The following is a 13,053-nucleotide window of genomic DNA, read 5'->3' as shown; positions in this document are numbered from 1 at the left end:
GGGGGGGGCACAGAGGAGAAACGTGAATGTAAATTTTATTTTTTTTTTTTAGAAACTCAAGTCCAAGGTTTTTTTCACTTTTTGTAAAAAAAATGTGAATGTAACACTTTTTTTTTTTAATTGCTTTCTAAAGTTAAAATTGATTTTTTCTTTGAGGAGGAAAGAGGGTTAAGGGAAGTTCCCCTTTTTGGGGGGAGGGGAGATCAAAACGTAAATGTAAAAATATATTTTCTTTCTAAGAAACCAGTCTAAGTTTTTTTCGCCTCATTTATAAAATGTAAATAGGAAGCATAGTTTTTAAAAAATTATTTCTAAGGGCGTTTTTCTCTTGGGGGAGGTGGGAGAGGGGAGATGGTAAGGGAAGTTCCCACGGTTGGGTGGGATGGGGGGGGGGGAAGCAGAAAATAACTGTAAATGTTGTTAGGAAACTTAATCTGAAGTTTTTTTTTTTTTTTTTTTAACGCAAATGGAACGGATTATTTTTTTATTGCTTTCTTCCGATGTTTTTAATTGGGGGGGGGAGAGGGGAGGGGGCTAAGGGACATCCCCAGGGGGGGGGGGTGCCAACAAAAACTTGATTGTAAAATTTCGTTAGAACTCAAGACTAAGGTTTTTTTTTATAAAGTATGAATTAGAATTTTTTTTTTTTGCTTCATAAGAATGAAATTCATGTTTTCTGGGGTGGGGGGTTGGGGTTAATGGGAACGCCCTGGTTGAGAGAGAGAGAGAGAGAGAGAGAGAGAGAGAGAGAGAATGTCCCTCAAATCCATATATAGAAGTACATTTAAAAATTTGTTTTTTTATTGCTTTATAAATATGAAATGCAGTTTTTTTTATTTAAGGAGGTTTTAAGACGTGGGCCATGGATGGGATGAAAGAAAGAGAGAGAGAGAGAGAGAGAGAGAGAGAGAGAGAGAGAGAGGATGGTCCTCAAATCTTGAAAAATGAGTATATGTCAAATCATGTTTGTGATTCTACATTACGTAACAAACCCAAGTCGACGTAGCATTTGCATAAGATAGAAATAAACTTCCACTATTTTTGTCAGACCGAGTGACAAATATTGGAAAATGCTCCGGTTTTGTCATCTCATACCAATGAGCTGTTTTGCGTCATGCTTGTCACAATGGCTTATGGGATACCGGCGGTAGTGACATATACTGAGTATGAAATATGGAGAAAAGTTGGTGGGTTTTTATGGCTATGTAAAGGAATTTGGACCCAGATTTACTTGGTGTATATTGACGGAGTGTGACAAATATCTTTTCTGTATATAATATATATATATATATGTATATATATATATATATATATATATTGATATATATATACATATACATACACACATACATACACAGCTGCAACATCCATTCTTCCCCAACACAACACTGGAACCTTACATACTCCATCCAAAACCCTTTACCAAAGCTTTTAATCTCAAGAAGAGTAGTAATCTCGTAAAATAGGAGATTACTGCGGCCAAATGAAAAGAGGCAGAGAAGATTTAGAATTATAAAAAGATATGATGAAATAATCCCCCGAGATTTACCGGATTACGTTTTAGTGACTCTTTAATAATAATGTGGCTGCTTCATTTAAAAGTCTGATGGTGAGAGAGAGAGAGAGAGAGAGGACAAGCTTTTGAGATGTGAGACAGCGAGAGAGAGAGAGAGTGATATTAAGCCTCTAGAGATAGGATAGAAGGAGAGATAGAAAGCCTTTAGGAATGTGTGTGAGAGGAGAGAGAGAGAGAGAGAGAGAGAGAGAGAGAGAGAGAGGACAAGCGTTTTGGAATGGGAGAGAGAGAGCGAGAGAGACTAGGAATGAGAGAGAGAGCTTTAAGAATGAGAGAGAGAGAGAGAGAGAGAGAGAGAGAGAGAGAGAGAGAGGTTACCACTTAACCCCAGAATCCTGTGATGTTGTTTAACTGTGATTAACCTCTCTCTTCTTGTTGTGAGCAGTTCGAATCCCTGCCTGGATCGTAGAGAAATTTCATTAATTTCTCTTGGGGATTGAAGGCTTTCAGATTGCAACCTAAGCGTCCTATATTTATATAACCGATGCTATAGTAGATTTACATCGACCGTGCATCTGGTGTCTAGGCCAGTCCCTTACGACGCTCCTGATTGGCTGGCTTATCAACAGCCAATCAGGAGCGTCGTAAGGGACTGGCCTAGACATCAAATGTTCAGTTGATGTGAACCTACCCCCGAAGAAGGGGGATTTGTCGGGGGGGAGGGGTGATTTGATCCCATGGACATGGTCCAATCATTGTCCAAGACTCTGATCTCCCTCCTTTAGGTCACCCTTCCTCCCCCTCTCCTCCCCCCCCCCCCCCCCCGACCACCATTCTCCCTCCCCATCATTTCCCCAACAAAATGCGCTGCGATCCTTTCGTCAATCTTGGGTCGCCCCTACCCCCCTCCCCCCTTTCTCTCTCTCCCCCTCCCCCTCCCCTCTGTCCCCCTCCCCTGTCTCCCCTTCCCCTTACACCGAAATATAATATAAAATACATTTGTATATCTCGAAGGGGGTCTTCCCCCTCACCCCTCTTTTCAAAGTATCGACAGACGAGCGGTATATTGAGATTCGATATTTTCGCTGACTAATGGGAATTTCTTTTGCTGGGAATGTTGTACAGAAGGAGGAATGACTGGAATTTGCCGCGTTGAGGTCTTACGTGGTTTCGATAATTCCAGTTTTGTGGGTGAATATGTTTAGTATGTGTGTGTGTATGTATATAATATATATATATTGTATATATATATATATATATATATATATATGTGTGTGTGTGTGTGTGTGTGTGTGTGTGTGTGTGTGTATGCATATGTATATGATATATTTACACAGTTATATTGTTTATATATTATATATATATATATATATATATATATATATGTAATCATATATGAATACACATTCCACTTTATTTATTAGGATTTTAATCAATTTAATTATAAATTAAATAAATTGAGGAACACGTAAGAAAGCAGTAGAAAGAAATTTAGCAATGCCTCTTCTGAACTTATAAATAAGATAATCTGAGGAACACGTAAGAAAGAAGCAGAAAGAAATTTAGTAATGCCTCATCTGAACTTATAAATAAGATAAACTGAGGAACAAGTAAGAAAGCAGTAGAAAACAGTATAGCAATGCCTCGTCTGAACTTATAAATAAGATGAACTGAGGAACGAATTGAAAGACTGAGAGACACTATGTACCGCGAGCTCTCACCTTCATTGCGAGCACCCCTGCCTTCACCATATAACCAGAATAATTGGTATAAAACAAAAACAATTGTTATTCAATAGTTTATAACCAATCTTCCCTACCTGCATCTGACGCGCCCTATTGAGAGAAAATTAAAAACCCATTCGCTGGCAACATTGCATTATTAATTGATTGGGTGGCTTTTTTTTTTTAGCGTAACGTAACCGCGACGCCATTGCATAGTATAGCGTATAGATCGTTTAACACAATGGCTCTGCTTATTAATTATTCATTTTTTTCTGATATGAGAATCATTACTGCGGTCGGAAGTCGTTAAAATGAAACATTACTTCAGAGTATCAAACCATCAACTATGAGGAAATTCTCAGCTCTTCAGTTGTTCGCCAGATGCGGAAGGGATTGGGTGCGTCCTATGCCCTCCGGAAGGCGCTGCCAGATGCACGATCCATGGCTGGCTTTAACCGTAAATAAAATAAAACCTAATAAGGATAGAGGGTTGCCATTTAGTATGTTTGATGATCTTATGGTGGATGATCAACATATCAATTTACAGCCTTCTAGCCTCAGTAGTTTTCAATTTTCTTAGATCTGAGGGCGGACGGACTAAGGCTGCGCAATAGTTTTCATTTACAGGAAACTAAAAAAAAGTTGCAGTCTTTACGACCGTCTATTGTCGTACCAAGTCCGTCACGCAAAAATCGTCGTCAATTGTACTGCACCATGCATTAATTAAGCGCCCCGGAGCCATAACGTGGATAATTGCCTCTCCGGAAACTGTGCAAAAAAAAAAAGGATTAATTTTTAAATCGTTATCTTGGCAAATTCACACGTAATTGAATTTAACATGAGACGAGCGTTTAGATATTGAAGCATATTACTCCAGTTAAACGGCATTAGCTTTTGTTTTTTCCCGTAATGACAGATTTTCATCTTTGAAAACTATAATTACTAGTTTTAGGACTGACCCGAGGGTAATGAAAGGTCCTTCTCGGTAATTTTGGTAATCTGCCAATTTTTTGTTTTTTGTTTTCTATTGATGGTTATTTTCAAACTAATCTGGGATAATTGTTGTTGATTCGTGAATTTATATGTTTGAGTTTTATTGTCATATTCGGGTTAAGTCCGGTATTATAAATTCTTTACGACCTTTTAGCAAACTGAAATCTCTCTCTCTCTCTCTCTCTCTCTCTCTCTCTCTCTCTCTCTCTCTCTCTCTCTCTCTCATATCTGTTTTTTTATTTTCCTATTTAAATCCGATATTATGATTTTCATACGTCCGTTTTGTAAAATAGATTCTCTCTCTCTCTCTCTCTCTCTCTCTCTCTCTCTCTCTCTCTCTCTCTCTCTCTCTCTCCGAACCTGGCTCCTTTCGTCAGAAAATTCATCATGCCTCTGTTGACCCAAGCATGGTTTATGTACCTGGTTGCCAGTCAACTGCTTAGGGTCGCCTCGTAGTGACGAGAGAATTCATAGAAAGTAAATGGGTAAACACACCCCTTGAAAGTAAGGAGGTCATAGAACTCTGGAAAAACAGAGGCTAGGGGAAAATCCAGTGAAAATAGTAGAGAAGGTGAATTCCCCTTAGAGTGAAAGGTGGAGGAACACGTAAGAAAACAGTAGAAAGAATACAAAGCAACATTCACTGTATGAGTCACTTGTTTCCAAAAGTAGATAGTAGATAATAAACTGCAAATCTTATTGCACTGAAAACCTAACCTAACCTAACCCAGCTTAACCCAACCTAGGGACCATCTTAGACAGTAGACAAGCGTAAAGCCAGCTTAACCTTACCCGAGGACCCTCTTGGACAGTAGTCGAGTGTAAAGCCAGCTTAACCTTACCCGAGGACCCTCTTGGACAGTAGTCGAGTGTAAAGCCAGCTTAACCTTACCCAAGTACCATCTTGGACAGTAGTCAAGCGTGAAGCCAGCTCAACCTTACCCAAGTACCATCTTGGACAGTAGTCGAGTGTAAAGCCAGCTTAACCTTACCCGAGGACCATCTTGGACAGTAGTCGAGCGTAAAGCCAGCTAAACCTTACCCAAGTACCATCTTGGACAGTAGTCGAGTGTAAAGCCAGCTTAACCTTACCCGAGGACCATCTTAGACAGTAGTCGAGCGTAAAGCCAGCTAAACCTTACCCGACGCCCATCTTAGACAGTAGTCGAGCGTAAAGCCAGCCTAACCTAACCCAACACGCCGACCATCTTATAAATCAGACAGATTAAAGGAATATAGATTTAACCCTTGTTAGATAGGCTTCAGTGTCTTTGGTTGTAGATGGCGCTGCTCAATGCCAATTTCTTCACCGAAAACCTAACCTAACCTGAAGACCATCTTATAAATTAGACACGAATAAAGAAGTATAGATTCCACTCGGTAGATGGTTCAGGTTTCTTCGTTTCTTCTTTTCTTAGTAGATAACTTTCCTCACCAGTAGATGTAGGGCTAAACACTGGTGCCTCCGCTTAGTAGACTTCTGCTGATCTAAATACCCGTGCCAAGCTACTAAACACGAGTGCTATATCTGCCACTAGATGGCAGTGGTAAATGTCTCTCTCTCTCGCCGATAGATGGCGTTTACGGAGCCATCTCAAGAGTAGGAGTAGGTGATAAAGTAACTTTATTATTGATCTCCCTCCCCCCACTTCCTCCTCCTCCAACCCCCCCACCCCACCCCTCCTCGTGTATGGATATTTTTATGATGCTGTTGTGTGAGCCAGGTTTATTAATAAAGCCTCCGACCAGGGGAGGGAAAAACTGAAGACAAATTGGAGCCGTTTGTGTACGACATAGAAGAAGAAGAAGAAAGAAAGAAAGAACAGGGAGGGCCCCCAATCCCCACCTTGCCCAACCCCCCTCCACAGGTCGGTAATTTCTTTTCTTGCTTTTTTTGCGTCGTTCAAGATGTTTCTGTAAACAAATTGCGAAGAAGAAGAAGAAGAAGAATGAGTATTTACGGCGTTGGAGGAATTAGGAGATAGAAAAAACGAAGGAAAATGCGATAAATAAGGAGCAGAATCAAGGGAGTAAATTCTTAGCCGTTTCGTAGAGGAAGTAGGAGAAGAAGAAGAAGGGTTAGTAAGGGTTCCATAACAACAGCCTCCGATGACAAAAACATTAATAAAAGGTATAATAAAACCCCTGTGTGTGTGAGAGAGAGAGAGAGAGTTAAAATCTTTAATATTATGAGAGAGAGAGAGAGAGAAAATTCCAATATCATTTTCGGTCACTGCAGAAATTAAGGAGTGATTTCTTATAATGCTTTCAGAGAGAGAGAGTTAAAATCCTTAATACTTGGAGAGAGAGAGAGTGAGAGTGAGTTAAAATCCATAATACTTAGAGAGAGAGAGAGAGAGAGAGAGAGAGAGAGAGAGAGAGAGAGAGAGTTAAAATCCTTAATACTTGAGGCAGACAGACAGACAGACAGAGGATGTTCAAGAACGAGAAGGAATAAGTGGAGACTAAAGAGATTATGGGTAACGCACAAACCCACATACGAAACAAAATTCGAAGAGGGAGAGAGAGATAATTTACAACTCTCTCTCTCTCTCTCTCTCTCTCTCTCTCTCTCTCTCTCTCTCTCTCTCTCTCTCATTTTTTAAATGGTTTTGCTCTTGGGACCACCAACTGTAAGTAATAACTTTTCTCTCTCTCCGAAAATCTCAGAAGTAAACAACAGGAAAGGAAATATTGCGTCACATATGGTGCCTGGTCCACGTGTTCCCCCAAATAATAATTTTTTTTCGCGGGGGCGCCGTCCCCGCGCCATTTACAAATGGCTGTGTAGTCTGCTCAATGAAGGAAATATATATATATATATATATATATATATATATATAGTATATATATTATATATATATATATATATATATATATATATATATATATATATATATATATATATTTATGGTGTCGTAACTTGAAGCGATATTTGATACCGATAAATCCTTGTGAAATATTTCGCAGATATGAAATTATCACTATACAAATCATAAATATCGGATATTTATGAACCTGGTGTTATCAGCGATTAAATCAGTGACAAATAACAACTACTGGTTTTCTTTCTGTCCTTATTTATTAATTTTTTAAATAATTTTTCTGGTACCTACTCTTTTATTATTATTTTATACATCTTTATATTCTGATACGCTTTTACCATCGATTTATCACTTCATATTAGTATTCCTGGTACTTACTGCTTTATTATCGCTTTTCATCACTATATCTCCTTATTCTGTGACCCGTCGTCACGCGCACGGACACAACCCCTCCCATGTGACACGCAGGCTCCCTCTCATTCCTCATTCCTACCATATGGCCAGCTCGAACGTCACTTCCCAATATGGCGGACTGATCGGTCGTGGCGGGATGGCTCGGTGGCGAGCTAGAATACTTAATGGCTTCATTAGATGTCATTTTGCAGTCTGGCCGTTGCTGTTCGCTGCTGTTTTATTGCTGTTGCTGCTGCAGATTGGCGAAACAATAGAGAGGTTTAATTAAACCTGCGGTTTAGATGCTGGACGGGTGATTTTTCAATTGCTTCTTGACTTGTGGAGATGATTTTAATTAAAAGAATGGAAGCTTTCTGTTTCGTGTCGTTTAGAATGTTTACTTTTATGATCTGGGAGGGAGGGGGAGGGGGAGGGGGGGAAGCTGTAGACATTTCGAGGCCATCCTCATCTTAATTTAATGTTGATGGATGTATGTATTTACCTATTTATTTACGATATATTTATTCATTTGTTTTTAAGTCTCTGCCTTAATCGATCTGTATTTTGGCTAAATTTATGACCGGAATGTCTTTCTTCATCGTATAATATCACCAGTAAGAGAATCACCCTTCACGAACTGATTCAAGGATGAGCCCCTTGTGCGGTAGAATTCCATTTTCACGTATATATGCTTTTGTCGTTTTCCTTATTCTGATAACTGATCTCTGTATTTCGTATTATTATTCTGTTACTTCTTTGGAAGCTTGAATAATAATAATAATAATAATAATAATAATAATAATAATAATAATAATACGCCTCACCAACAAGAAGACCCGAGTTCGATTCCCTGAGCGAGGCGCACTGCCCTAGGCATGCTTCGTCGAATCCCTTTAGGCTTCCGTTGACTTAGGAATTGAATGAATACCTGGTAGTTAGTCGTTTCGGGTGGGTTGCAGCTAGTGAGATGTCACCCTCAGATGGCCTATGGTGGTATCGCAGTCCTGTGCGCTTTACGTGGTGCACTGTAGGCATCACTAAAGGCCTCTATTATCGCTTCCGTTCTTTGATTAGGCTGTCTGACTTCTCTAACTATTATTTTTTAGTGCAATTTCATCTCCTTTATTTACAAAACCTCTTTTATCTTAGCTGTCGCATAAAGTCTTCGCGCGCGCCCCCCCCCACCCCCCCCCCCCCCCCCCCCCCCCCCCCCCCCCCCCCCCCCCCCCCCCCCCCCCCCCCCCCCCCCCCCCCCCCCCCCCCCCCTCCCCCCAACTCCCAAGAAGACATCGTCAGCCATTTAGTATGGCAGCACTAAACAAGTGTTTACTCTTATTTAAAATCGTAATTTAAACTCGTTCTCTCAAGACGACTCTATATCCCATTGTTTACATTGCAAAGCGTCGTCCGAACGCCGTCGCCGACTCCGACTACGGCTTAGAGAAACCTGAGAATACCTCATTTTCGCGAACGAAGTCGCCGCTCGCGCTTTCGGAAGAAGTTGGGCCTCTTTAAACGCCGTTTTAAGAGAGCGATTCCGCTGCCTCCGAAGGGGTCGTTCGCGCGACCTCAGAAGAAGTTGTTGGAACGACGTCATTGGTCGTCTTCCGAGATATGAGATATTTCAATGGCGTACTCCTGTGTGGGTTATCAAGTGACGAGTTTAAACCCTGGTTGATGTAGCTTTGAAGGTCTCTTTTGGCTCGGAATTTCTTTGCCTTTTGTATTGAATACATAAACGCGCGCGCGCACACACACACTCACGTATACATACATACATACATACATATATATATGTGTGAATTTTTATCACATCACCGTGATTCATATACATGCATTCACCTACAAATGTCCTTTACTTTCCAATTCGCTCTACCTCGGACTTAATACATTTTCACAAATGTTAACCGAAGGGGAATTTTTTATAGTTGATAATAATTTCGTCCCCTCGTGATTTCGAACAAGCACGCAGAGGAGAAATCAGGACTTCAGTGACGTCTTCACCGACTCGGCCAACAAGTGAGGTAGATATAAGTTGATACCGATGCCCACCTTACAAATCACTGTCGAATTCGGGTATTTGTAATTAGAAGAAACTATGTTGGATATTAAAGGACATTTGTAGCTTAATACATGTACACACACACACACACACACATATATATATAAACTTAATTAACTAATTATCTTCTACTGAAGACCTGTTCGTCTCTCATTGGAAACGCCATCTTGCACATTATTATTGACTTAACCTTTACACTGAATCCTCTTTGCAGACCCTCCATTGCTTTTCGAGATTTTCCATTCCATTTCGACAATTCCCCGTCCGATCCATCGTCCCTTCGTAACGATACACGTCATCCAGAACCGATGGATTACGAAAACGAAGCACCACCATCTTCCGTCTTTCGGATCCGCTCCGAGCGCGTCGTCCGGGCGACGGCTACGGAGCACACACACCTTTACCTGCCCAATTAATATGATCAATTATCATTAATTGCACCAACTATGGCCTTCCGATGGTCGGACATGATAGCTACTCGAATTACGTGCTCAGTGGAACGATGGCTGCAACACAACAAGTGTCGTCATCCGCCGTCTGATATTGATATCTGGAAATCTGGGCGCCATTTGGGAGTGCCAGTCATTGGACATTGGAGTTGTGACGTCATATATATATATATATATATATATATATATATATATATATATATATATATATCTGTGTGTGTGTGTGTGTGTGTGTGTGTGTGTGTGTGACAGCAGACTTTGCATGCAACTGCTTTGCAATTCAGTGAAAACTCACTCATCACATTTTTCATTTTTTTCTCTTCACAGGTGCTGGTGACTTATTCATCCACGTATGTCTTGGTGGCGTTGAGTATAGATAGATACGACGCCATCACTCATCCTATGAATTTTTCAGGGAGCTGTGAGTGTCATTATAAACTTTTTTTTTTGGTGTATACATAAGATTTCAGATGCATGAGGCTATACCTTTGCGCGCGCGTGTGTGTGTGTAATTTATGCCAGAAATAGCAAATGAATACATATGTATAGTTTGTATTTGCAATTGTGATACCCACTGATTTGTAGGGATCACTGTGTGTGTGTGTGTATGTTATTATATATAAAATATATATATATAGATATAGATATATTATATATATATATATATATATATATAATATATATATATATATATACATATATACATACATATATATATGTATGTATGCATGTATTTATGTATGTATGTTGACCTAGTAAGCAAGAAACAATACGTATTCTCCCCCTACTCAGACAAACATCATTTTACTTGGGAAAATTTCAACGATCTAATAACTACCTCCAACTGAAATAACTCCATATACCCTTCCCTTTTCCACAGGGCGTCGTGCCAAACGCCTCGTCCTTGCGGCGTGGTTCCTGTCGGCTATATTCGCCTCCCCGAGTCTCGTCCTCTTCATGGAAACCTTTGTCGAGGGTGAGTTGTTCCTCGAGTGCCACTCTAAGGCTTCCCTCGCTGTATTCTGTCTCGGCCTTGAGCTGGACATGTTCAGTTCTGGTCTGCTGTTTATACTATAATCGCTTTATAATCGCTTGAGACAAGAAGCTGCAGTTTATGAAAAGAGAGTGCAGAAAGATTAATAACTGAATAGGCAGACTTTAGAATCCAATATGGACATGAAGAGTTGCTGTCTGGAGACCTTGCAATTCATTCGTCAGTGGACTCAGCTTTATAAAGAGTTGTTATAGTTTGTTATATATCATAGGCAAGATTGAATGATGCAACATTGGAAGGTCTTTAACGTAAAATTGACGTTGTTTGAATGACTGACTCTTGAGGATTGAAGGGGATTGAAAAGAATGCTTATTGTTACAAAGATTTGGCTGTACTGAGTACTGATGGGAATCCTACTAGATTCCAACTTTTAAAGGTTATTGTACAATTGACATTGTTTGAATAATTGACTCTTGATGATTGAAGGGGATTGAAAAGAATGCTTATTGGTAAGCACTGGGCTGTACTGATGGGAACCGTACCAGATTCCAACTTTCAGGGAATCACAAATATATTCCTAAATAGGTTAGATTCCACCTGGAATCTCACCACAAGTCCATCTCTGGGAATTTAACCCGTCGACGACAGATGTCTAACATCCGCTACGCGAAGTTTTTTTTTTATGCTAAATTTTTGTTTCCTTCAAGAAAAAAAATCCTCTTAATTATGGCACATGTATTAAAAACGTACATTAATCTGATCCTAGAGAGAGAAGGGAAATTAAGGACGACGTCTGTCCCAGACAGGTCTCTGTTCTTCCCTCGTGTCTTCTAATCCAGTGTTAATTTAGAGGTGTTGGGGAAAAAGGAGGAATCTGAAATTTCAATTCTTGGAACTCAGCTGGAGGTGCGAGATGAATTTCCTGTTCAGTTTCTGATAATTGTGTTTTATTTTTTTCTATTCGTCTCGAATGATAATTTTTCATCGTGATTTTTTTCCGCATTTTGCTGATGGGAAGTAGATCTTGAATCGCTGAGATAAGAAAATACTTCATATACTTTTTGAGTGAAAGGTCAAGTAGAAGTAAGAATATAATGATAATTAGAAGTAACGAGAATGACAATGACTGGACAGTTTTTACACCAAACCTGGCACTCTCCTTTGAGAATTGTTGTTTTTCTCCAAAGACGTCACTCACCCACATAGCATATTCTGTTGACCTTCCTTGGAAGTTCATTTTTATGCCAAGCCAGTCAATCACCCAAGCAGAACATTCTACATTCACTCCCTCTGGGATGTACTTTTTACATCAAACCAGCCACTCCCTGCACGGCATATTCTCCCACATCGTTTCCTTTTCCACTTTACCAATCTGTTTGAGCCACTTACCTATCTTTGAGGTCCTCCAGGGCCAAGCCAGTTCCTAGAATGTGCCGAGTCAGTCAATCGACCAGACTTTCTACATCTAACCAGGCACTTCCTGCACAGAATATTCTCCCTTGATGTTTCGTTATATTCTTTTTACGTCACAACAGCCACTCCCTCCCCAGGATATTCTCTCGCAATGGATTGCAACACTTCTTACACCAAACCAGCCACTTCCTGCGCAGAATATTCTCCCTCTCACACTTTTTACATCAAACCAGCCACTCGCTGAATGGCGTATTCTCCCGCCCACCTTCCTCTTACCCGCTTTCCAGTCTCGCAGCATCACTTACCTCCCTTTGAAGCCCTCCGGGGCCAAGCCAAAGCCATTTCCCAGAATGCACCGCCGCCCCGTCCTCCTTATCCGAGCTAATAAGGCCCGTCGGACGCCACACGTAATTAGGAGGAAGCCTCGATCAAACAAAGGCGACATCAGGTGAGGCGTCGGCACATTGAGACCAACTCAGGAGATGCGGCGTCACTCACTCCAGGTCGCCGTTCTGGAGTGACTGAACTCATTATGATATGCAAATGGTTTTAGAAAGGACGGGCGGAGCTGCTACACGTGTCAGTGTGTGTTATGTGATTAAGTGAGCTTTGATGTATATAGATATAGAGATATACATAGATATAGTGGTATAGTAATATAGGTATACATGAATATATATTTTA

The 13,053-nt window shown here is 40.4% G+C and overlaps 1 protein-coding gene across 1 annotated transcript in view; it reads left to right on the top strand.

Annotated features, from left to right (window-relative positions):
• The window catches only part of LOC135199106 (cardioacceleratory peptide receptor-like), a 74,649-nt gene that overhangs the window by 32,382 nt on the left and 29,214 nt on the right, over positions 1–13,053 (top strand). Inside the window, 2 exon segments of the mRNA XM_064227025.1 lie at positions 10,290–10,383; positions 10,843–10,938. Coding sequence (XP_064083095.1) covers positions 10,290–10,383; positions 10,843–10,938 — 190 coding nt within the window.

Source organism: Macrobrachium nipponense, chromosome 25 (genome assembly GCF_015104395.2).
Source record: "Macrobrachium nipponense isolate FS-2020 chromosome 25, ASM1510439v2, whole genome shotgun sequence".
Lineage (NCBI taxonomy): Eukaryota > Metazoa > Arthropoda > Malacostraca > Decapoda > Palaemonidae > Macrobrachium > Macrobrachium nipponense.
This window is presented reverse-complemented; position numbering and strand designations above follow the sequence as displayed.